Source organism: Serinus canaria, chromosome 9 (genome assembly GCF_022539315.1).
Source record: "Serinus canaria isolate serCan28SL12 chromosome 9, serCan2020, whole genome shotgun sequence".
NCBI classification, from domain to species: domain Eukaryota; kingdom Metazoa; phylum Chordata; class Aves; order Passeriformes; family Fringillidae; genus Serinus; species Serinus canaria.
The window spans coordinates 21,334,210-21,361,397 of NC_066323.1; the positions used below are offsets into that span (position 1 = coordinate 21,334,210).

General features: G+C 39.2%; 1 protein-coding gene across 2 annotated transcripts in view; it reads right to left on the reverse strand.

Annotated features, from left to right (window-relative positions):
• WDR33 (WD repeat domain 33) overlaps positions 1-27,188 on the reverse strand; it is a 68,814-nt gene that overhangs the window by 11,169 nt on the left and 30,457 nt on the right. The window contains exons 8-17 of one of the 2 annotated variants that reach the window (XM_009089335.4): positions 6,333-6,459; positions 5,656-5,810; positions 5,455-5,533; positions 4,829-4,939; positions 3,965-4,059; positions 3,754-3,762; positions 2,996-3,082; positions 2,648-2,787; positions 2,164-2,316; positions 766-1,812 (exon numbers count right to left, since the gene is read on the reverse strand). In XM_009089335.4, the coding sequence (XP_009087583.1) occupies positions 766-1,812; positions 2,164-2,316; positions 2,648-2,787; positions 2,996-3,082; positions 3,754-3,762; positions 3,965-4,059; positions 4,829-4,939; positions 5,455-5,533; positions 5,656-5,810; positions 6,333-6,459 (2,003 nt within the window). Of the gene's footprint in view, positions 1-765; positions 1,813-2,163; positions 2,317-2,647; positions 2,788-2,995; positions 3,083-3,753; positions 3,763-3,964; positions 4,060-4,828; positions 4,940-5,454; positions 5,534-5,655; positions 5,811-6,332; positions 6,460-16,239; positions 20,288-27,188 lie in introns of those variants that run through there. The other variant, XM_050978202.1, reaches the window with a different exon arrangement.

Consider the following 27,188-nt stretch of genomic DNA (forward strand, 5'->3'; position numbering starts at 1 on the left):
TTTTTCAATTAAGTATGGGGTTTTTTTCCCCCAAACTTCCCTTTCAAAATTCACCTAGAACTGAAGACACTTGAGACAAGTAAGAACTGGTGCTATTCAGCTAGGAACTTATGGGAGGCAATAACCACAGAGAGCTCTGTGTGATGTGTAGTAGAGCAGAAAATGCAAAGTGCTGTGTCCCTCTGCACTTAGAGTCAACTGTTAAGAGCAACCAGACCTAAGCTGGTTCCAGGTGTGTCAGCATCTATGGTAAATCCATCCCATAGTTTGGATTAACTACTCTGGACAGAGAGATGGCAATACCTTGCTTTAATTAATACATTAATTATGTTTAATACTTTTCTTATGTTCAGTTTCTTTAAATTTTACTTTTGTCTGCTCCCAGTGAAATACTCCACTTAGGACAGTTCAGTGTCTTTAAATTAAAAAAAGAAAAAAAAAGAGTTTCTCTTAAGGTTACATATTTTCATAGCAGACTGGTTTCTGTACTATTCCCAACAATCCCTTTCCACAGTTACCTGTCATAGAATCATGAATACTTTGGGTTGGAAGTGACCTTAAAGATCACCTATTTCCAATCCCCCTGCCATGGGCAAGGACACCTTCTACTGTTTCTAAGCTACAGAACTCTTTTTATCATCACTCCAATTTTCCTGAGGCTTCAGTCCTGCCAGGAATCCCCACCCTCCATTCTCTGAGCTCCTGCTGTGCATTTCTCCTGCACAGACGCTACCACTCCCACCTTCTGAGAGCTGCCCCACGTACCTGATTGAAGGGGGGGCGAGGCCCATCCCCCAACAGAGGCGTTTTCTGCTGCTGGAAGGGCAGAGGGCCCTGGGAAGGGTGCGGCCCCCTCGAAGGGTTTGGCTGTCCCTGAGGTCCTTGCATGTTTCCTTGAGGCCCCACCAAGGAGCCTTGTGGAGGTCCCTGCTGGCCCTGGGGACCGGGTGGCCCACGCATTTCTTGTGGCGGTCCCAGCATTGAGCCTTGAGGCGGGGGTCCCTGAAGGCCCCGCATCTCCTGGGGACCATGTCCTAGTAAACCACTTTGCATATGAGGACCTCTCATTTCTTGTGGGTGACCCATCATCATCCCTTGTGGATTAGGTCCCTGGTTATCTCTGGGCCCTGGTGGACCCTGCATCCCTCTTGGATTAAGTCCCATCAAAGGCCCTTGAGATATGGGGCCCTGCATGCCTTGAGATCCCGGAGCTCCTTGCATGCCGTGAGGAAGAGGTCCTTGCATTCCTCGTGGACCAGGTGGCCCCTGCATTCCTTGACCTCCAGGGGGACCCTGAGGACCCAGGTGACCTTGTGGGCCAGGTGGGCCCTGGGGTCCTAAATGAGTCTGGGACCCGGGCAGGCCCTGCGGTCCCAAGTGTCCCTGAGGGCCAGCACTGCCCTGTGGGCCTGGGGGCCCCATCGGCCCGTGAGGGCCCGGATGTCTCTGCATTCCTTGATGTCCGTGTAAATCCTGAGGCCGTGGCATTCCTTGGGGAGGCCCCTGGGGGCCTGGAGGTCCTTGTGGTCCCATGAACCCTTGTGGACCTCCAGCTCCTTGGTGTAATGGACCTTGAGGCCCCATTTGTCCTTGGGGTCCTGGAGGTCTGAACTGTCCTTGTGGACCAGGAGGTCCCATCTGAGGCATATTCATTGGCATCTGCTGAGGTGGAAGGGGCTGCTGAAACCCTTGAGGCATCTGTGACATCGGGCCTTGCCCTGGGAAAGGCTGAGGTCCATGGAGAGATCCTCCTGGAGGTGGTGGCTGCACTTGCTCAGCTTGCTTTTGTGCAAGTCTCTCAATCTTCAGTTGCTGTTCAAAAAAGAGAGACAGAAAATCAATTAAGCACAGAAGTATGTTACAACTAAAAATCAGAAGCAGACATGCCTTTTCACAGGAATTTAAGAATGCTTTCCTTGTAACTAATCACCAACTGAAGAGACCCACTGGTAAAGTGAGATGTGGGGGCCTCACTGCAGGTTTCACATCATCACACATTAAGTGCAATATCCTGCTCAATTAGATGTCTTTTTGTAAAAAGTGAAAACAGCCAAAAAGGTGAAACTGTTGCAGGAAGCTGCTCACTTTAGTGCTGAAGTCCAAATCTGTCACAGAAAGGACTAAAGCAAACTTATTAATCCCTGTGTTTCCACACATTCATACCTCCAGGAGTTGTGGGTTTGTGTACTGAAGTGCTGCCATTTCCTGCTCAATCTCTGCCTGTGATTTCTTCTTCTCCTCCAGCTTAATATCCTCCTTTCTATCATTCAATGGCTCAGGTGGTGGAGGCAAAGGAACTTTATTTTGCATCCATGCCTAGAAAGACCAGGAAACACAAGATTAATTCTGTAGAACAACATGTGTGCAACACATTGCTGCAATGAGAAAGGATAAAAGGATATGCTGAAACATTTTGTAGTATGGATGGTAAAAAACAATGAAAGTAAAAACAATGCTGAATAAAACTTCCTTATCTTATTTAATCCAATATTTTATGTTTAAATAGTAATTAAACTAGCTACTGTGGTAAATTGCATGGGGTGTTGATCCAGAGGAGCTGTAAAATCCAAAACATTTCAAAAGACATACACTTTTTGAAGCTGGGAAAAGAACAGGTTGTTCTGTTCACTCTGTATCAGGTACTTACCTGCTGAAACTGTGCTGGTATTGGTTTTGCATAGGGAACTTTTTTCTGTGGCACTTTCTTTTGGTCCTTTTGCATTACTTCCTCCATTCCCCAGTCCAGTCCTGGGATTGTCATCTCAATGTCATTGGACTCATCTTTCCCTTTGGCATCAGGGAAACAAACAGTCAGAGCAGTGCAGGCTTGCACAAAGATCCTTTATTTTTTCACAGAAGTTTTCAGCTCATCCTTCTTTACAGAGCAAATATGCACTACACAGAACTTCAGAAAAGAGCTCCCAAAGAATATGAAAAAGAAGTCCCCCAGTATCTGGATTGCTCAGGAGAATGCTTCTCCGTAGCTATTACTTACCCATCTGCTCCTGCTCCATAGCTATTTTCAACTGTTCAGGTATTCCCATCCCAGGAATAACTGCCAGGCTGTTGGGCTCCAAATCATCTAGAGAAAAAAACAATAAATATTTATACTTGGAAAATATTTATTTACATTACTACTTTACCCCTTTGGATTCTCACATGCTTTACCATTAGTATCATATTCCAATAATAAATAGATAATTTTACAATAATTTTACAACTGGTAGGTCACAATTTAGTTTCATACATGAATTACAGGATATTTGAAGAACTGCAAGTTCAGATTCATAAATACACACCAAAAGGTCAGAAACTACATCCTTTCAGGAAGGTTACATTTAAGGCAGAGGCTCAGAAAAATAAATAATAGCCCATAACCAGTCCCATTTTTGTTATAACAAATCTATATATTTAAAAATTTAACTTGTAGTAAAGTGCTGCAATTTAATACCCCCTCCTCCAAAAAGAAAAAAAAAAGGCAAATAATCAAAAATCTGAAGAAACATTTGCAACTACAGGTGGCTGAGGCACACCATTGAGCTGGGCAATCCTGAGCAGCCTAAAATTATTGGAATAAATCCTTAGGAGTAAAGTTTAAAAGTTTTAGTAGAATTCTTATTGCTTTTTCTGTTGCAGTTCAGGACTGTGGGTAGCCTTGAAGACAGATGAAGTTTTCAGGAAGAAAAGGAAAGTAGAGATATTGCCAGAGGGAGAGCCAAACCTCCTTCCTGTGATTGACAGAGCAGGTCTTACCTCCTGGAGCTGTGGAAACAGAAGAAAACCCACTGTTGGAATGATGATCACTTATAACACAGGCAGTAAAATCATCCTTAGAAAAAGGTATTTTAGCCCAAGTGGTCCCCAATGCTATAATTCTGCTTCCTCACCTTACCCAAAAGTGCCACCTAATGACCTGTTCCTGACCCCAATCCTCTTCCTTCCCTACAGAGGAAAAATGCCTCACCATATTCCACCCCATCCTCTGACATCCCAGGCAGCAGGTTCAAGTTGTAACGATCTCTCATTTTATCTCCAGGCCGATTTCTAGTCCAAAACTTGCTGTCAAAAGGAAGTTACATCATCTCATTAAAGGGTCATGAGCATTAACAACTTTAATCTAATTAGTTCTTTGATTTCTAGTGTAGTATCTTGATTATGTAAGGATTCGAGTCTTACTAAATCAAGTTTAGCTCTAGATCTGAACACAGGGTATGAGCTTCAAGCCAAAAATAAAAAACCCAACATTACAACTTAGAAGATACTTCAAAGTGTAATGGGTGTAAGTACAAGGGATCAACATCAGATCCTGAAAAAAATATTTCTAGTCCATTCCAAAACCTTCTTGCTCAAGTATATGCTTCACATACACATGCCTGCACAAAAATTTACTGCATTTATAAAATACACTGTGTTTCTAGCATGTCCAACCTGAAAACACAAACTACAGCCTCTGAAGGTGTTTGCAATGTGAAAAAGACATGACCAGCAGATGATCTGCAGGAGAAATTGCTGTGGAGATACGAGGATTTCTTCAGAAAGAAATGACAGGAATTATTTTTTTAAACTTTTCTTCAGTGGATTTAAAAGCTCCCTCCCACCAACCAAAATCATAATACTTGTTACAAGAGGTCAGACTCTACCTTGAAATATGAAATATCAGTGCTGCCTAGTGCTTCCTAACTTATGGACATAAGTTGTGTCTCTGCTTTGCCCACTGGCTGTGTAGCAGAACCACCCCAATCTATTTATTCACTGATGCCAAACACTGTTCTAGTTTCTAAAAGTAATTATGTTCCCTTAGACCTTCTCTTTAAATAATTGAAATTACCTGGTGTGATCATTTGAGCCTGAACACAGAATGTGTCCAAGGGGATGCCATGCCAGACTCCAGATCATTCCTTCATGGGCCATTTCCATTCCACCAACCTCCTTCTCAACCCTGTTACATTAAAAAAAACGTAAAAGTTAATCATACACAGCTGAATATCTCCTACAGCTACAACAGAAAACTTCTGCTATGCAGTTGTTGTTCAACCTCTATCCCATATTTTGTCAAATTTAAGTCTCTGTCATTTTTCTACTGGGTGAACTGATTGTTCCCTGTGGTTTTAACAGGCAGTTCAGTTATGCAGGGATTTTTAACTGTACATTTAAAACCAAAATAATTACAGCACCTCAGAACAAGCTTTAAAAACTAGGATTTTCAACCATTCATCACAAAACACATGGCTGGTTTTGTGCAAGCAATTGTATCCTTTCAAGCACATTTCTACAGGAAAACTTCTTCATAAATGAAGCATATTAACTAATTCCTCAGGTACAGAGAAAAACTATTATCACAAATATGCAGCTTAAATATGGACCTAAAGGGGAAAAGAGGTATTTTGTGTTTTGTCTAACAGTTTGAACAGCTGACCAACACCTTTCCAACATGCTGATGAAAATGCCACATACCCAACATGCCAGAAGAGCAAGGACCCATCAGACCCTCCACTGGCAAACAGCCCTTCATGAACAGGATGCCAGGCCACAGCTGAAACACACAGCAAGCCACAATCACAAGGTATAATACCAGGATTTCTAATGAATGGAAATCATTTGAATTTTAAATCTAAGCTTAATAATAACAATCTACATAATAAAAAGAGTTCTGACCTGTGGCCTCTTTCTTATGGCCCCTGAAGACCTGAAGTTCTTCCTTCAGGTTCCGGATGTCGAAGAGCTTGCAGAGGTGGTCACGAGAAGCTGTCAGCAGCCAGTTGCCATTGAGATTCAGTTTCACCTCCATCACTGTGTTTTTGTGAGCGTGTCTGCAAGCAGAGAGAAGCAAACAGATTGTTTGTCCTGAAGCTGGTTTCTCAGACACAGCTAAAAATGTGTTGTTTGCCAGTCACAAATATTCAGGTTAATAACAAGGCAGTTCAGGCTACTAAAGCAGAACACTGGGGCTTCCTGTGCAAAGGCCCCGTGCTTTAATTCTGTTTTTTTGTACTGCAAAGCAACTGGTAGCACTCACTGAGACAGTATGCAGTTACTAGTGCATGTTTCTACTGCCATAACAAAGTTTTTATCAGCCAGATGAAGCATCTCATTTGTTTTTCCCTGTCTCTGTATGAGAACTGTGTGGCTAGATAGGGACTTTCCAGGTAGGGACTTGTCCTCATCTAACCTCTGGATATTCTGGCACAGCTAAAGCACCAGCTTCATGTGTGAAACAACTGTGTATGGCTGAAAATTGTGAGGAAAAGAGCTGAGAAGGGAATTAAGAAAAGATTATTTTACAAAGTTAGTTTGTATTTGAGCAAATCAAAAGTCTGTGGGTAAGAACTTACAGTGTGGCAAGGCTCTGGCCAGTCTTTGGATCCCAGAACTTGATGGGCTGTTGGCTATCTTTACTTCCTGAAACAACTAATCCCTTGGTTGGATGCCAGTCAACACATTTCACATCTGCTCCATGGCCTGTTAAGATAAAAATTGTCCATTCTGAGATTTCACAGACACTGAAAAGTTACAGGGTGCACACCTTATCACTAATTTAAAACTGAATGAAAAACATCACAGAGCACAGGTTACAAAACATAAAGTAAATAAAATCTCTTCCAAGTTATTTAGCTTGCCTTCCTTCCCACTAATTAATGGAGCATTTTCTCCTCAGATTACGCCCTCAAATCAAGCTCACTGGAAAAATTATCTAAGAAGTTTCTGTTTTAATTGGCACTTTTCTTTAGGCTTTGCCCTTAGACAACTTCACAGTATTTTAAATGTAGCACCGATGAAGCATTTGTATGGAGGTGGTGAGGTAAAATGATTGTGTGACACTTCTCTTTCAGTGAAAAACTGAGAAAATATAAAGCAAATAACTATTTGTTCCTATCCTATCAGTACTTTTACTGTCCTCTCAGAAAATAAGCAAAGAAATTAAACCATGGATCTGAAAACTAAATTAGTATATGATGAGAAGAAACCATATGAGATGTGATCTCTTAGCAGTTTACAGGGATTCAGGTTTTTCCAATGCTTAAGAGTTAGCAAAGAAAAACCCTTGTGATATAATTTCCTTTTCAATTGAGTGAACTTGAGAGAGAATCAGTGCTGTTCAGATGAGCTAAAATCCATCCAAAAAAACCCAAAAAAAAGCCTGTTCCTGCTGCATGACAAAATGAGGTTTCTGAGGTTAACTATAGGAATGAAATAACAAGCAATAATTTCCTTCTCCAATCTCTCTCCACACCAGCCCAGTTCAAGGCAGGGCCAACAGTAATATTCCATCCCAGAAAATGAGGCAGCATGCAGCAACTGAAGAAAAAAGCAATTTGAGAAAGGAGGGTCTGCCTGCAACATGAAGGCACTGAAGTGATAAATGGCATGGAAGAATGGGAGCATTCTCCAGGAAAAACTAAGGATTGCCATCAAGTCAGACAGCTCCCACACAGACTGCTCTGCTACACAGTGGAACACACAAGTTAAAGCAGCACAAGCTGTCTCTACACAGATCTCACTTTGACAAGACATTAAAAATAAGCATCAGTTGCAATTTTCCTGAGGCCACAGAAAAATCAAATTGGAATTGATGCCCTTCTGAGCCTTGAAATCACAAGCCAAAGATTAAAAGGATAAAGGTGGTTACTGTTTATTGAAGGATCCTTCAGGTGCACTTATTGCAAAATGCACATATGATATAGGGCTATGACACTTTTATAAGTTTAGAAATTAGCATAACTGACAAGAATCCCCAATTAAAAGTACAGTTAATGAAGTAATTCCCACCTTGGTTCAGCCTCCTACTGAAGCCTCCCCCTTTCTCCTAGCCCCACACTGTTCATGTCTACATACATGGGGAAGCAGAAGAATGGCCTTGGTTCATGAAGAAGAGAGAGTAGAATGGGATTCCAGGAATGTGTCTGTCTAACAAGTACTGGAAAAGTACTGAATGCTGGCTGAGAAACCATGTAACTATACAATAAGTCTACAGAGATAGGAATATATGAAAAATATAAAAATAGCAAAAATCTTTTGGCATCAGAATAAAGAATATACTTGTATCTTGAAATAGAAGCAAATTCATACACGCAGAGCACACTCTCCAGTGTGTGCAACTTTCCTCCTCTCCAGAGGACAGACAGGGAAGAGGTTCTTGACCAAAGGAGAAATGAATCCAGCCTTGGCAAGTATATGGGAACAGCTATAAGACCTGACTGACAATATAGATGAAGGAACACAAGCTCCTCCCCAGGCACAGGAGGCAGAACTGTCTTTGGAATATTTGGGATTTCAGGTAAGAGCTTCAAGTTGCCAAGACCATCAATGTGCTCTGGTGGTCTGGGCTACCAAAAGACACTCTGAGATGTAGTGTTTCCTTTCTCTCTGGCTTTCCTAATGCAGAAAGAAGTGACAGGCACTGTCTGCATTTGCTGTGTCTAAATCTCTCAACTAAAACATGAAGCTGGATGCTGAACAAATCTTGCTTCCCAGTGTTTATTTGGAAGCAACAATTTAGACAGGAGTAAGGGAGAAAGTGCTCCTCCTGCACAGGAGAGGGGAATCCATGCTTGCAGATTTCCAGCTAAGGATGTTCTGGGGGTAGTTGTTGTCATGCAGTCCCCAGGGAGAGAGAGGATTTTAATTTAAGGCTCTCATAGAAAAACACCCCATTAAAGTTAATACTTGGTTGAACCATATGAAAATGTTTTCAGAGTAGAATGCTTGAGAACCATCATAGATATGAAATAAACCAAGCCCAGCAAACCATAAAAATCTGCAACCTGCATGGAGTGACATTGGCACTGTTGCTGTTCCTGAAACAAAGACAACTAGCAATGGAAAAGCACAGGAAAACATAGGGCTAACTATGCTTGATGGAAAAGATTGCATCCAGAAAACAAGTGATGCTGGTGAAAGGCCATTCTGAACAAGGCCCTGCTTTAGGCTCTTCTTGAGTTAAGCCAGCCCAAACACAAATATGTACCCTGAGAAAGATAAGGTTTAGAATGGGCACTGTTAAACAGAGCAATGGAAGCACCCATCCTTGCAGAGTCTTCAGAAGGGAGAGGCAGTGACAGACAGCACAGGCTGACAGGCTGCTGGGATGGGCCCAGAGCTGAGAGGCAGGAGAAGACCCCAGGACACTCAGAACTTGTAACCACAGCAGATAAACCATTGGGCACTTATCTAAAGGCTTTTGGCTATCAGCACATTCATATTGTCCATGGGGATCATGGACACTTACAGTATTTAAACCCATAATTGTTATAACCTTCGTATGATTAAACAGGTCACTGGCATTTCCTGCAAAGAGCTTTCTTTCAACCAGTGCACTCTGGATTATAGCAGCAGAGGGGAAAGCTGGGACCCTCCTTTTTAATTTAACCAGTGATGGATCCTGCCCCCAACAGAGCCTCTGAGCCCCAGCTCTGCAGAAATGGGACCATCACACACTTAGCTTTAGTTTCCTAATGCAATGAAGCTTTCTCAAGAGAAAATTAATTTTTCCCTACAACAATTATGCTTTAAATAAACTATTCACAAGGGATGAACTAACTCAGAACATTTACATAACCAAAATAACTGAACAGCATCATCTAATCAGACCTTTCTTAATTTCTTTTAAAATTGAAGCAACTGACGCTGTATATTGCTTTTCCTTCTTTCTGCTGAGAGATGGGCACACTATTATCTGTAATGAGACACATGATGCAGAAAATACATTTAAAATAACATTCCAGAGAAAAAGCCACCTCACAGATTTTATTTCACAGTTGTTTTCAGTTCTTAGTGCTGGGAATCAGCCTCTCCTATGGTACAAAACCCTCTTGTCCCCAGACACCAAGCTCAGAAAACCTTAATTCATGCAAATCTCTGCAGTTTACATTCCCTGTTTGCTGACAACAGCTTTTGCTCAGTAATTTCAACAGTCACACACACATATCTGCCTCTCTGCTCAGAGCTGCAGGGTGAGAATTCCTCTCTGAACAACTCCTTCTCCTTTGCATGGACCTTATTATCAACTCCCTGTCTTGTAGGGACACTTTAAGGATAAATGAATTGAAAAGTGTGAATTGTGTAGGAAATAGAAGGCCCACAAACAAACCAAAATGAAAGACTGAAGGCAAAGATTTTAGAGAAACTCAAGTAAATTAAAATCAAGAGTGAAGGTCTGAGCATAAACCTATATACAAACACTTGTTGGTTTTACTTACTACAACTTAGTCCAACCATTAAAAAATTTGCAGAAAACCAAAGACAGGCACATGTAGCCCCTTTGAAAAGCTCAGATACAAAAGTTGTTCCTTACTATTACCTTTCACATGCATAATAAATGCTTTGAGTGCCCTTAGTCACAATCTTCTTAATTCAAATACTGACTGTTAGTACTTCTAGCCAATTTCTTTGAAGGGCTGTTCTTTAAAAGACACTGAACAGAAATGCTGGCTAGTGAATAACAGGATTATGTATAATGGTATTTGATCAAATTAATTATGTCAGAAGGCTGAAAAGTACACATAAGGACATAATTTTTCCCCCATCCTCACACTAATTTCTGCATTTATGACTTTCTGAACATAGCTTATAGTGTAAAAAAGCTGGTTTGAATCACTGTCTCTATATTACAGTCTAAAATATCTATATAGTTTATATTGCAACTGTCTATAGCAGTTATAGACAAATCAGGTTTATTGCTGTAGCTTAACTTTCCTGTTTAATATTCTTTCCCCATGGAATGTGCCCCATTCTGAATGCACATAAATTCAAAGAGAATTTTATAGATGATATTGGAAAATTTCTTGATCCTTCTCAGCAATTATGTGAATGTAGATACACATACTAAGATGCCAGTCTTAAGGCATCTTCACATTTTTACACCCACATTCCAAAGAAAATGGGTATTTATAACTTTTTATATTTTAAAGAATTAACAATAATTAAACTGCAATGATACTGTTTGTCATTTAGAATTCTATTTGTTTGGATATTTTTAAAAATTCTGTTCTAAATGGGGAGTAAACAGTTGTATATCCCCCAGCCAGCCTGGTTAAATCACAGCTTTTTTGTCACCACACACTGACATTGACCTTCCTGCTCTCTGTGTCCTCCAAACAACGTCACACCTCCCAGAGAGCAGGGCCTTGGCACAGGATGATCTCCAAGGGATCTGCAAAGAACTCCTCTAAAAAATGAACCAAACAAATGTTTTGGAGTCTGACTATAGCCAGTACCATCAACTTTAAAAAAGCCAAACCAGAAAAAATTATTATTTGATAGGAATATCAAATAATGTGAAGCCTCACAGTGACAGTTTATGTCAAAGTAACTACTGAACAGCATTAGGTCTTACAAAAACCAAGCTAAGGTTCTCCACCCCCAAAAATGAGAGGGCAAGGAAGAAGGGACAGAAAAGAGACCTGCAAGTCAAAGATAATGGGAACCATGTTAGCAGAAAGGAATTCTAAGTTTTCTACATAATTCCATTAGAATTTACTATTTGCTTCCAGCCTATTAGGCAAATAGGATTATTCTGCCATTATTCTGTTCCATTTTTATGAAAGGCTTTTGAAATGTCACGTGGCAGTCACCCACTCCCCAGAAATCCCCTGTTCCATGCACAGCTCAATGAGGAACTGAGCACCCCACACCTCAAACAACCTGGGCAGTTTGGATCCCACTGATCAGCTCAGCAGGAAGGGCAGGTTTATATTTAATTTCAGTAACTGAATGAACTGTCCTCACCCAAGAGGTGTCCTGGGAGCTCTTGCACTTCCTCTTCTCCACTCCAAGAATGAATATCATAGAAACCCGCCCCCTACAGATACACAGCCAGCTTGTGCTTTTTAGCATCATGGGGGAGGGTTGGTGCATGAAAAATTAAGGGAAAAGTTCCTTTTAGTCTTCACTGGATTAAGAATGCCTCCCACCCTACTTTCAGACTTCTGTACCACAAACAGAAGTTTTACTGTCCTTTGTTTGCTCAGTCTAGCTCTCTTCTAGTTTATTAAACTTGTTATCTAGAGCAACAGCAGAGAGACTGCTGAGAAGTTTTAAACTACCTACAGGGGATATCTTCTAGATCCTTAGTATTCCACTAATTCAGCAACAGGAAGGGTCATAATTCGTATTTGTTGAAAAATTTTCTTTTTTTACCCTTCTATAATTGTAATTTCTTCCCAGACAAGAGCTCTTGTAATAGGACAGTTTATCATTTGTGAAATGAGGAGTTTAAGAAACAATAATAATCACTAAACACTAATGAAACAGGTGTGGGTAAACAAAATACCTTCCCCAAGATCACCCAGAATAGGTAATCAGTGTTTCCATAAATGAGTTTAGAATTTCTATGTGCTCATCCCAAACTTAAACCAATCAGTGAACAGTTTGAATTCTACAAAACCCTAATGAACCGGCAAAAAAATTTTAAATGTAATGCTAATTGTGTAAATGCACTGTAAGAATAATGAATAAAAGTTATTACATGACATATAACTACCAGTAAAGTGAATTCTTTACACCTGTGGAAATTCAATGACAGTATCTTCTGTAAGGGTTTTTTTACAGCAAGGGGAAGAAAAGCAGCTGAGTTCCAGTGTACCTGAAGGTCATGAAGGGTTAAGTTTCTAGGTATGCAAATGCTAAACTTGGAGGGATTGTTTAAATTCTTCCATTCACTGAGGCTGAGCAACTCCCAAAGCTGAACTGAATTGTTTTGACCAGAACCAAAAATCACAGAGCTGAAGATGCTTGCTAGTTTAGGTCTGTGGTGTCAGGTCCATGTTTTTTAATCACTGACTATGTTCATGCTAGAGTTTACCAACACTCTAAAGATACCTCTCCTTCTAGACATATTCTCTTTTTTCTAATTCCTGAAGTTATTTTTGGGCTTTATCCCTACCTACATCTAATCAGGTTATTTATGCTGGAAAACATATCAGGACAAAACATGTCTGACTGAGACCAGCATCTGTCAAAAGCTGTTTAACATTCTCTCTGTGAGAACAACAACAACAACAAAAAAAATCAATTAAATGTGCATGTTTCACAATTTCTAATCAAAAGTCACAGTTAAGTCCTATCTAGACTGACAACAGATAAATATCAACACTAAGTTATTTTAGTATATAAAAATATTAATAAAGTGTCACTAATTTTGCCTAATCAGCATCCAGATATTTTAACTTAGCACCAATTTTATGCACTTAATCCCCTATTTATATCATTAAGAGCACCTCTGGGAGGGAGAGCACCTATGTGATGATGCTTTAGATGCAGCACAATGCTTTAGTGCAATACAGCAGTCATTATTTCTACTTAAAAAGTCACTACTGATCTTAAAAAAAAAAAACATTAGAAAGCTCAGAGCTAGTTAAGAAGAAATGACAGAGAAAAAAAGGGCAGAAAGTGTCAAAAGAGAAGATACACCCCATTAAAACTTCCAACACCTTCTTATTTCAAATAGAAATGTGAGTGCTTAGCAGTAATGCAGCTGAATTCAAGGACCAAGACAGGTTTTCCTCCCAGTTAAATTATTTATGAAATGCAGACTGGATTCTACTTTGCACTCAGGCACAGTTATCTACTAAAGTTCTCATTCTCATTGCATACCTATCTACTAAAATTCTCATTGCTATTTATGATTTCTTTGCATGTACATATCAGAGAATTAAAAGGAAGTTTTTTTAATTGCAAAAGGTGGAATCTTTCTTTTTTTTTTTTTTGCTGTTTACATTACCTGTAAAGTAGCTGGGACTAGATGTTCTTTTGTGTTAAAAAATTAGCCAGCCTACTTTGAAAGCAGCAACACACTTGCTTTTCATTGACAGAAAATATTTATTTACAAGGGCATTTACATTTAATGATAAGAAAAATATTGCACAAGAAACATTAAAAAAATGAACATCAATTGTAAGAAAATCTCTCATGCTTCATAACATCAACATCTGACAGGAGCCAAACCCCAACTCCCTCATTTTGGCAATCATGAATCTGTCATTTCAGTAGCTTTGTGGCCTCATATCTGGGTACAAAATCAATTTGCTGGGCAGTATATTGTTTTGTAAAAACAGACCCAAATATTTTTCAAATGAAAATGTTCCCAGTCAAGTTCTCCAAACATGAACAAAAGTTTTGAAGTCTGCCTAGAGCTGTATCATCAACTTTAAAAAGCCAAGCCAGAAAAAATTAATTTTGATAAGAATATCAAATGATTTGAAGCCTCACAGTGACAGTTTATGTCAAAGTAATAACCACTGAACAGTCAGAACACACATTTGTATTTTATGAACCAAGAACAAAGTGAGGCATGAGTTAAAAACTGGTGCCTGAAGCCAAGCTTCCAGGAACTGATGGGATTCCAAGATGAACTGAACCTAGAGTAGCTTCAGTGGGGTTTTCTAAACACATACTAAGAAACTAGTTCTGGTCACTAACTCCTGAAAATGATGACTTGGTGTGGTTACTTCCTGGCAACAGGGAGTCACAATCCCCACCTTACCACCAGCACTCTTCTACCAAGCCCTTGCCTGTCACACCTGTGTGACACCTTTAAGTGTCACAAAAAGTTGGTGACACTTTTTGACACAAAGTTTGATAGTTTTACTGAAACTACAGTAAGTAATGCAAAGAAAGAATGCCAAAACCACTGTATCAATTTAGATGTATTTTGAAATTAACTTGAAGCTAATAAAGGAACTTTGGTGCATCCCAAAATTCAGCCTGGCAATTTAGTTAACAGAGGGGAAAGGAAGGAAATCAGGGCAGACACTTTACAGTTTAGTACCTCCTTGCCTCCCTGCTTTGACCAAAATTTTGGTCAAGGTTATAAGTGGTAAAATCAGAATAAGCTCCCAGCTCTGGGAAGAGAACAAAGACTTCCAGAAAATCTAAGAGTAACCATTAGCATTTATTTCCAGTAATTATTTCCTTTAACATCCTGCTGGATACTCGTTTGAGTTCTGATGGTGATTATGGCTGTTGCAAGAGAAAAGAACAGCCCAAATACCTAGTTCAGAAGTTAATTCAAGTTTGAAAGAAACCCCTGTGTGGGTTTTTTTATGGCCAGAGAATTCTCTCAGCAAGATGCAAAAACTAAAAAAAGTATTTGTAGATCTCAGTAAAAGAAGTTACACGAAGTCTTCTCTTGATATCCCCTTTCTGCCAAGTGAACCCAGAATCTCTTAATAAAAACACCCAACACAGAAGGACTACCAAGATCTTTCAGTTAACTTGATATTCTTTAACTGGAAGAAGAGCTTTCAATGTGTTTTCATGGTTAAGACAAGAGGGCAGCTTCCTACCTTTTCAATATCCCTTTGAGAGAAGAACTGTCACCTGCCAGTCAATTAAATGACATTTAAAGACAGCCACGATCATCTGGCCAGACCCAGATGAGCACATGTCCAGCCAGGTGCCTTCTTTTCTTTTTTAAGGGACAGCACTTCTACAGAAATGCTATTTTTCTTCTTGCCAGCCAAAAAATACACATAAGCTATTTCTGACAGTCACTTTATCAACACAAAACATCTCATCATTATGAGCCTGGGGTGAGGTGAGGGGGCAGACAGAAAGATTATTATCTAGGCTGCAGGAAAAGATTTGTGTCAGTCAATAATCCAATTTAGCAAGTGTAAAAGATCCAAGAAGGGATATGAATATAGAGACCATTCAATTTGCTCTTTGCATTTGGCAATGCCACCAAGGCTGAGCAAAGTGGGAAGCAGCAGGTCCACTGAGTTACAAAGCACTGCTCTTTCTGAGCAGACAGAATTCTCATCTCAAGCAGAAAGGGCCAATTTTCAAGGCACTGAAATACAAAAGGAGTGAAAAGTGACAGGGACAGAAACCCACCTAATGAATAGAGTACCATGAACTGAAACAGAAAAAAAATCTGGCATGTAATTATCACATGTAATATCACACTACCATACAGGCATGTTTAATTTAGCTGTGATTTTGGGGCTAATGAGAAAAAACACAGCAAAATTAAAAAAAAAAAAAACAATCTCAGTGAAAAAGTGTAATTGAAATGCAGGAGACAAACAATGATTTGAATACTGTTGCAGACACCTAAGAGAGAGAAACCCTTCATTTGAAATTTTAAGCAGCAGAGATGAGGTCAGGCAAGAGACAGAAACAAGGAATGTTTTCTGTCTTGCTTTAAATTTCTGCACCATCAGTGATCTCATTTCCTCTTATTTTCCTGACTTTCCTCTATCACCACTACACTCCCAGTCCTCTCTTTCTTGCCACCTACTAATTCTGAAACTTAAGAAAATCTTTCCCTCTTTTAGATTTAAAAATAACACTTCAGTTCCTAAGTAAGTAGAGAAATACAAATCTCTTTTATTTCTGTTTCAGTTCTAAAAAAAGGTCCCTTATTAAACAACTATTTTGCAGTGTGGCTGCACAAGTATTTATGAAGCTGTCTAAAATTCTGTGCATCCCCATGTATCATTTTAAAGTCTACAAGCACATGAATGGATCTAAACCAAAGCTCTTCACATGAGACTCAATAGAGAGACAGGGAAAAATATGATGTTCAAAACTTACCAGGGATTTTGTTCAATAAAACCTAACAAAGAAAGGGAGAGATGTCAACAGGAAGAAATGGGATAAAACAATCCAAATAATATTTAAGTAACTCAGATATATCAAAACCAGGGGGAAAGATATGGAGAACATGTAAAGATAACATATATGGGCATGAGAAGAAAGGCAAAGGGGCTATCACCAGTTTAAGTAGGTTTCCAAACAAAAGTACTGGCAATAATTTGTGGAAAATCCTGTCCTCAGATTCATTTACTAACATCACACAGAGATGTGAACAAAACAAGAGAGATGCAATTTTTAAAGTGCAGGAAAAAAAATTGCTGCTACTTTTTAGTGTAAAAAAAAAAAATAGGTTTGACACAGGTGTCCTATGACAACATACTAGAGACTGTTCTTCCAAAACCAGAGCAGGGGAGACAGGAATCAAACACATCCCAGCACATCAAGCTATGGAGAGACTAAATACTTCTTCCAACCCTTCTGTGCTTCTGGAAGTCACTAGCAGTTAGATTTTTTCACTGCCAGCCTCAAAGGAGTAAAAACATCATCCAAGACATGAACATTGTTCCCCTCTGTGATGCAGGTTATAACTGAATTTGTGTTTGAGTCTACAGGGACATGTACCTTGCAGCATGTTACAAATTCCCAAAATAAGAAAAAGAAATTATGCAGAATTTGGCAGGAAAGAATTCTAAAAGCTTACTGCAACTGTAACTGCAGTGTTACCTTCTCATGAATCAGAGCTTCCACAGGAAAAAATGTTGATTAGAACAGGAAAATTGCTGCTCAGAAGCAGAAAAATATTCAATCTCAGTGCTACACCAACAGCTCCTGGCTGTTATTGCACACCCCTCCATGTTAGCAGCAGATACATTGTCTAATATTTCAAAACTAAAATTTTCCAAATATTTAAACAGAAACTTGGTTAGTCAAAAATCCTGCACTCTGAGGAAAAATAAGTTTGTCTGAAGCACTTTATGAACTAAAGCTATATTAGAGCTTTTTAAAAAAAAATTATAAAAAATTCTAAACAATACATAGAGCCAAAATTCTAGAGAATACATAAAAAGTCATGTGACAGGGACAAAAGAACAGCCAAAACAGAGAATGTCCATCTATCTGTAAGTGAACACAGAACAAAAATAGAAGTTTGACCATCTCTTCAGCAACACTGAGAAAAAGAAACTTTTCAGTTTTTCTAAAACAATGATCTTGCCTGCAGAATTTTAACTCAGTCTTCTTTGATATGGGATAAGCACCACAGGAGGAATATTAATACCAGAGATTTTAATTATCACCGTTCTGCAAATACAAATTGAAAATGTTAACCAGTTATCTGCAGGGCTTTTTTTGTCTGGATTTTGGAGCATTTATTATACAAAACCAGCACCACAAAAGGTACCTGCTAAACTTCAAACCATCTGCAACTGTGTAAAAAATGGCTCAAACCTCCAAAAGAAAACATAACTATATGATAAAGTTAAAATTAAAGGCAAAAAAGGAGAAGTGTTTACTGGGATGATGTGGTTCAGAAAGAAGCTTTTTCCTAAGGAATCTTTAGATTTCTCTCAGTGCTTTCTGTAGCAGCTTTTAAAATTTTTCATCTTACACACACTGAAAGGAAGAAAATACAAAATACCTTTCCAGTCTCAGAAATGTACAAACCAGTTCCCATAACCACAATGAACTGGGTTCATATATGAAGCTCCAGAGACAGGAAAAGCTAAAAAGCAAGTGCTCTTGGGAAGATGGGAAATTTGGAAAATAACAGGCAGAAGGAAGGAAGTGGGCTAAGCACAAAAATAATGAGGGGGAGATCATGGCCAGGATGAGGCTGCTCTCCTGAGGAACTGATCTGTGCTTTCTCAAATAAAACACTTTTTACAGGGCTGTGTGTGATGTCTGTAGCTAAGCTGAGGAATGTGCAGGATTTATCTTCTAGGAAACTGGACTTCAGAAATCTTCCATAAAATAAAATTGCTGATTAAGTGAATCAGTGCTGTGCAGGAGGCAGGGAAAAAGTCACCTCTTCACTTGCACAGATTAATTTCCATACATAGTCTCATAAGCACAAACCAAAGAAAGATGACTGTCGTGAGAGAAGATGGTATAATTTCTGTTTAAGGAAGACTAGGTAAGAGCATGTCATTGCTACTGAAATAAGCCACTGAGGAAACTGAAAAAACCCATATATATCTGTTGGCCAAATGAGGCAAGCGCTGCCAAATTTACACTTTGATTTTTTAAATATTTCTGTTAACACAGCAACTCTGTATTGGGGAGGAAAGTGCATTTTTAACCTTAAAAAGTTAACAAAAAAAAAAAAAAAAAAAAAAAGAAGCTTTAACAGGTATAATCCCATGTCAACAGTTTATTTTCAGTGCAAATAAAATACAGTTATTGCTTCAGTACACAGAATACACCTCCATCAGGCTGGTCTCGGTTTGGAATACACACTCCCATGTGAATTATCTGCTGCTAGCAAGATGCAGCTTTACAAGAGTCAGTGTGCCAGGCAGGTGAGCAGCTGCAAGCAGCACTGCACTGGGGAGAGGGGGGAACACCTGACCCTACAAACAGGAGCTTACTCTGCTGGAGGACTGCAGCAGCAGCAGGGCCCTGATCTCCCTGTGCCCTTGGATCACTGCACTCACACAAAGCACTGGGGACTGAGCTCTGCAGTCTGCATGACACACATGCATGGCAAAGCAGCAGGAAATAGTCCTGCATCATGTACAAAGGAGTAAACCTCCCCAGAAGTTTTTGTTATATAAAATTATAGAGCCTGATCATCTATCAAGTGGTTTGAGGAAGGCTTTTCTGCTCTTCTGTGAATTAAAGTTTTTTTCTTAAGGGGGACAGATTTTCAGAATTATTAGTGCAATTTATCATTTTTCACTAGCACGTAATTTGTTCAGGCTGACTGGAACTAGAATTAGGACAAAACATCTGGAGAGCAGACCACATCACCTGGAGCAGCTGGGTGACCATTGCCAGCCCTGCAGATGTCCAGCCGACAGTAACTGCAATCCAAGAGCCATGGACAGTAACAAACTGAAAACTTAATTACCTCCTCACCCCTAAGCTTGAGTTCCTCCTGTGCAAGGACTGCAAGGAGTAGATACATCAGGAAAAAACATTCTGATACTCTTCATTCTAATAAATGAAACATTAATTTCTAAGGTTTTTAATATGGCACTTTATGTCAAATTAAATTCCAATTTAAATTCCCCACACTGTTCCCTTTCATACACCAATAACGAACTTTGCTTGTTAGTTATTTGTGATAATTGCTGCTGCCAAGAATTTCTCAGAAAAATTGCCTCATGCCTTCCTTACTTACAAAATAAAGTAAGTTAACTTACTTACCAAGTAAGTTAACCCATCTTACAAAAAAGTTTTAAAAGAACTTATTCAAATACCAACATTCTGTTGGAACAAGTCATTAATTTGGTAAATAAATATTGTACAACGGGTTAAAAAAACTTGTGGAATATCTAGTAAGTCACTTCTGTGGAATAAACCCCCATGACTCAGAACCTCCTCTGAATTTCACTGAACTACTGTGATTGCTACACCTGTGGAAAGGGATGATGCCTGAGATGACAGAGTTGTGCAGGAAATAATGCAGCTTCTAAGTGCCAGTATTTCTAGCCAAGCTTACTGGGAACAGACATCCTTGTGTGAAATTGCAGACTGGAACACCCACACTAAGTGCTCTTAGGGACAAAGACTGGATAATCCTTGAAGAATTCTGTGATGCAGGGAACAGAAAATGGCAGGGGAGAGCATCAGGCAGTGTGTGCAAAGCCTGTGAGCAAGCAGCACGTGTTTTCCAGCCAGGAAGGGGTGGCTGCATCCCTCCAAACATGGCTGGCAGCAGTGCACCTGCTATTTAAAGCTCCAGTTTTATGTGACCACAGGAATTCTAAATCAGTACAAGCACAAAAGTTCCTGATTGCATTTTTAGGAAAGCCCTGTTTAAAACTGCTGGCAAATGCAATACATACTACAGAAATGACACCTCCAACCTGCTTGGGTAGCTGGAATGAGCTTTTCTTCCTCCATTCCTTTAGAAGCAAGGGATATTCCTGACAAACCAGGAGTAGGGTGAAACAAAGGACCTACCTTTGCCCAAAGAAGAATTGCAGAGTAATTAAATGTAATAAAAAAAACTCTGTCTAGTTGAATTTAGTGTTTTACATTCGTAATTGTAACACCATGTGCTCACTTGTAAGTCTCTGGAGAACAGGGACTTCCAAAAGGAGAATGGCATTCAAGGGTAATCCATATTCATCAATATTATCAATATTCCTAAGGGCTGAATTTAGCAAAGCAGCCAAGAAAATAATGCTTTTGTATTGCTAAACAGAAAAAAACCTTTCACAGTCATTTTAAGTAGGTGAGTCCCTCCTAGGGAAGCAACAAAGAGTTGTTGCTTGAAGATTTAAGGGCATAAAGCAACATCTGCAGGAAAAATGCATCTTACTATCCAACTACTTCAGCTGACCTGAAATAAGCAAGTTTCTGTATCCTTAAGAAGGGCTGGTCTAGCCTTTAAAAAAAATCAAAACCAAACAACCCTACTCTTTTCTCTGACTGTATCAGCTGGTCTAATTAAAAGCACTATTTCTGCCTATGAATTATGCATGGGTAAGAAAGAACAGAAGGCAGACAAAGAAAAGGCAGATTCTTCTTGACCAGACACAAACAGCAAGCAGTAACAGCCAGCACTCTACCAAGCTACAGGCTCAGTGAATCCCTAGAACACAGAGATATCTTGCCAACAACTGGAAGGACCTAAGCTATACAGAAATAGGCTTCAGAGCTGTCCAGATTGTACTTCCCATGTGCAACTGTACCTTGTTCTCTATTACAATTCAAATGGGAGAATTTTGTCTGCAAGTTTTGAAATGTCTGGTTACTCCTAAACACAGCTGTAGTAAAAACACCAAGACAAATCTGGCCTGCACTTTTCATGTTTTAAGACAAAACAACTTCTAAAATATATTTTTAACATAACTGCAGTCTCAAAATAATATTTAGTAATTTGCAGTCTTATGTTAAAATGCCTAAATCAGAAATTAAATAATTTTGGTTTAGACATTACAGTCAGGAAAAGGTGTGGGAATGAAGAGTGAAATACATACTCTGTAAACCAGCTCTTACTTCAAAGAAAAAGACGAAAAAAAGATAGGTAACACCCATTTCACCTGGATGTAAAGGCTTATTTTTGCAAACACAGCAGGTCTACTTAGAGGGTTCTCTGGAGAAGCTGGGAATGTGATCTAGAGAAATGCAGCTTCAGGAACACTAATGCACCCAGACAAATCTAGGCTGCTCTAGTCAATGGAGTAAAGCATCTGCCTAAATTACTTTTTTCTTCTTATTTTTTCTTTGAAAGCAAACACTTTCAATTTAATTGTGCATGGTTTTTACAGCTTTACAACACAACCTGCCAAGTCTTTTCCAAGACTGCATAATTTTGACAAAAAAGAAAGCAGCAAATGAGTATTAAGGTGATAAAATGTGCCACTGGGGCCATTACAGATGTTTATATTAAAACTATAACAATTTACAATTACATATATTTAGTTCATATATATATATATATATATATATATATATATAAATAGGTATTGGTTTACCTCACTTACTACATCAGCAGAAGCTTTAAAGATGCTGACAGCACACAATCACACCTTCCATCTTATTTACAACAAGGTTTTAAAGCTTGTAGGACACAGGAAGTTCTGAAATTTCAGAGATGATTACTCTAACATACTGTTAGTTCCTAGGGAATGATGAGACATTTAGCATCTCTAAAAAAAAGACCCACTAAACATGAATCCTTTCCAATCCACATAATGTGCATTTCCTCAAGCATGTTAAAAGCTGCCAGAAAAATAATCAAAAGTTCTATTTTCTTTAGTCTATTTTCAAGATCAGTTCCTTATGTCACATATGGACAGCTGAATCCTAAATCAGTAGGATTTTTTGCTGGCTTTAGCAAAACAGGAATTCAGTATAATTACTGAACCAGTACCCCAGGAACACTGCGTAAGTCAGGCTGGAAGAAATCTCCAGTCTCTTGGTCAATCAGCTGCTCAAAGGTATGAAGTCAGAGCAGCTTACTCAGGGATTTATCCAGGTTCAGCCTGAAAACCTCCAAGGACAGAGACACAAGCCCTAGAATTTAGCAAAGCTCTCACACTCTTCTACTGCTCTAGTGAGGGAACAGGTGAAAAAAAAAAGACCCAGAACATGAGATCATCTCTGCAGTGAAAATGGCTTTTTAAATGTGTTTTGCACTGGAAAACAGAGACAAAAGGAGACAAACTATTTTCTTTTTAGAACTTTTAGCTTTACTATAATATTTACTTTTATAATGGCTACATATCTGGAACACCACTGAGTTTGAACTCATTTGAACTTCTGGGATTCCCATTAAACTTGTATTTAAGTGGGAAATTACACATGAATACCATCTCTACATCAATTTGTGCTACATATCTCCAAATATTAAAAAATGGTGACCATTTCCTTCTCAAAGGAGAATGTTTTACTTGGGACAAGTGCCTCCCACAGAAGGCTGGAGGGAGGGGTGGAGTATCAGCTCTTCACTGAATCCCAAGATGACACTCAGACTTTTTTTAGTCTTTGAGGGTAGTGATTATTAATAAAGCCAGTAGGAACCTCAACCTCTGATGAAAAATAGATCTCAAGGAGCACTGGCTAAGTGTTAAGGTCTTTCTATCCAAATTCTGAGGATTATGAATATGTATCACAGCTACTCCTTCCTTAAATCTTGACACAGGAAAAAAAAAAAAGCTGAATAAGGCTATCCTGGAGAGAAGGAAGTCAGCTATAAAAAGAAGTTCAAGTGTAAAAGTATTGTATCATTATTTAGACTTGATTTCCCCAGCATATAATAATATGCTGCTAATATTAGGATTCTGAGCTCCATTTTTTTCATCTATTCATTTTACCCTGTTACAGTAATTACAGCAGTATTACAGCTACTAATTTATAAGATTATTATGACTCTCTTTGGAGGATCTTATTTTAAAGTGATAAAGTTCAAAATATAAAATTTTAATACAATAGCTACAGTATTTTCATGTTTGCCATCATTCTAAACAAACAGGCAGAGAAAAAGACCTACTGTACATATGGTAGAAAATACACATCTGCCAGCACACACAGAAAGCTGGGTTTGTTTTTTACTAAAAGGTATTTTTCTTCCCAATATTAAGCAGCTGAAGTAACATATTCCTCAGCTTTTTTGAATGAAAATTGGAAGTTTACCCTCCAAAATCTTGGTGACTTGAAAGAAGCACTTGCTCTAGTCCAGTTATAGTTAATGTTCAGCTTTTCAGGCTCGTATTTATATATGAGCTCTCTTTAAAAACTAATTCTGGTGAGCAAAAAATTTGAGGCAAAATTCCTGTAAATGGTCAGATCACCTTCAGTCTTCAATGACAGTGGAAGTAAAATACTTGCAGTTCTTGCCTACACCAGCAAATTAAACTGCAATGATACAACTACTTCTCTAAGTGGCTGTAGTTACATCTGGAACAGCTCTCACTACATAAATCAAGTGGGGCAAAATCTATGCATACACAACATGAAAACATTATTGTATCTATATTAAAAATTTTATATTAATAACATAATAAAATTAATAACTAGCTGATACATTAAACTGGACAGCTTTGTGTAATGTATCAAAATAATGTTTTGCAGAACTAGAAATATCAGATGCTTCCACTGAGTTAATAACTACAAGTAGTAATCTAAACTGTCTGGGATAGAAGAATTGTCAAACTTTGTCTGTGGAACTTTTTAGAAGATAAATATATTTTGAGTAGTTTTAGATTTCTCCTGTACAATTAGACTTGTCAAACTTACAGGTGTGCTTCTTTGAAGCTAGGACACTTAACAGCCCTAATACTTTTGAATTAAAAAAAAATCTCTTCCTAAAAATCTTTCCTTTATAAATGAATAAAAATTTCATAACAGTTACTTTACCTGCAAGACACATTTATACTTTCAACAGCAAAAATCAAGATGTCTTCCCCAAGAAGTGTTTTGTTTTCAACAAAAAGCCTTATCTGTGAGTAGCAAAACTAAGTGACAATTTGTATTTTGTCACTTAGTGACACAATTGATGAGATAATTTTGTGAGATAAGGATCAGTCCTTGGAAAGTTCTGGCACTGAAATTTGTAAATAAGCCTTGAGTACATTCTTGCATGCTTGACCTACTCAGCCACTTTCTGCAGAAGCACACACCTGAACCCTGGTCATGCTCCCAGCTGAAGTGAACCAGAGCTAACCTTAGAGCTGAGGAGCCACTTCAGATACTTCAGTTTTAGAGCTGTAAAATGACAAAACTTAAAAAGAAGGAAAAAAAGTCCACATAGCTTCACAGGGACTACTAAAGATAATAAATTTTAATCAGGTGGCAGAGATAGCTTTTGCTAGGTGCAGTGAGAAGGATGGCATCCCTCCCTCACTGAAGAGCACGAAGCTGGGCAATCACCAACCACATGAACTTTACCAAGGGCTGGGCTCTGCACCTGGGACAGGGCCACCCTGGCTGTGAATGAAAGGCTGGAGAGCAGCTGTGGGCAGTCCTGATGGATGGCAAGCTGAATGTGAGTCAGTGGTGACCTGGCAGCCAGGAGGGCCAGCCATGCCCTGGGGAGTCAGGCAAGGGGGGATTGTCCCTCTGTGCTCTGACCTGGGGCAGCCTGGGGCACCACAAGGTAAGACATGAAGTTTCAGACAAAGGAGGCCATGAAGATTGTGAAAGGTCTGAAGGGGAATGGGAGCAGCTGAGGTCATTTGATCTGTTCAGCCTGAAGAGACTGAGGAGACCTCATTGCAGTCTACAACCTCCTTGTGAGAAGGGGAGGAGCAGACACTGATCTCTTCACTCTCATGACCAGTGACAGCAGCCAGGGGAACAGCTAGAGCTGAGTCAGGACAGGTTAATGTTGGACACCAGGAACGTTTTTCACCTAGAGGATGGTTGAGCACTGGAACAGAGTCCCCAGGAAGTGGTCACAGCACCAAGCCTGACAGAGTTCAAGAAGGGTCTCTTGGGCAAATGCTGTGAATCTTGGGGATGACCAGGACTAAAGAGTTGGACTCCATGATTCTTGGGGGTCTCTTCCAACTCAGCACACTCTATGATTCACTCCATGTTCATCTTCAGAACAAACACAGAGCATGTTTCTAACTCTCCTCAATCAGTTGGAATCTCTACAAGCCATGACACAGAACACAAAATGTAAGAGGTATCAGGGGTACTGTTACCACACAGATTAGTACAGCTACACTCTTGGCACGTTCTGCACTTCCCACTTGTGTCCACGTGTGTCACTCAGCCATAAAACCCCTCCCTCTCCAGCGGCTGATCCAGTGACTCAGGTTGCCCAAAATTATTCACAAAATGCCCAGTGTGACTTGCCAAGTTCCACCACAGCTCATTCTCATCCCCACTCACAATGTCACCAGCTTTTCTCAATCCTTACACAAGCTGTTGTTAGTTTTTTCATATTGACACAGCCTCCACACTTTCCTCACATTTCCTATGCTTCTTATTTCCAGCCACCTTTCTCACAGATTTATTCAAGATTCCTATTTATCCCTTTTCTCCTGATCTGTTATACAATCAATCCCATTTCAGCTAATTCCTAGTTTAAATTTTGACTGTGTCTTCTAAAAAATGCAATGTATCACAAGCAGGATCAGCTCCCTCATGAGGAAGTTAATGCCGGGCAGTTATGAAAGACATGAAAAAACCCCACTGTATTTTAGGGAAAACAGCAAGCTGTGTCCCCATGTCCCAGGGTCTGGCTGTCCCTCGCAACATGTAATCTCAAATATGAGATTATGGTACCATTCACATGATAAAACTTGATGCCAAATGTCTCACTGCTAAACCTAGAATAGCACTCAGAGCTAAATGTAAAAATAACAGGAAATAATTTAAGTATGTAGAATAAAAATGATGCAAAGAAAATATCAAATGCTTTGCAAAGTTTATGCTTACCTAGATGCACAAAAGCTTTTAGTACAGTAACTGAAGGATATAAAAAGACAAAAGTTAAACAAAGAGTTTTGTTTAACTCATACAAGGGCATCACGAAGCCTGCAAGGGAAGTTTCTAAGGACTGACATGGATTATTTTCAGCAAGGAACTGTGCTTTTCTATTTTCTGAAGACTTCCACCACTTATTCTAAAAGAGTTTCATTTTATCTGTGTTCTCTGAGGAAATGGTATGTCAGAAAAAGAGTCCATTAAAAATCTAATTAATGAAGTGTCCAATTCTGAGTATTCATCCATGTAAGACTTTATCAGAGATGAGTTACTAATTTAACTGGCTAAAGGCTAATTGCAGACAATTTTTTTTGCTGTGAACTTCTGCTATGACAGATACTGGTGAGTAGATACCCAGAGGCCACCATCCTCAATGGCACCCAGCCTACCTTCTTTTCAACAACCACACTTATGCTGAGAAAGAAAGACTGGTACCACCTTAGCATCAGCATTCAAATGCCTCTGGAATTTAGGATTTTATCATTAATATCAATGTGATCTGCTTGATGGTGTTTTTCTTCCTTCACAATCATGTGAAGGGCTGA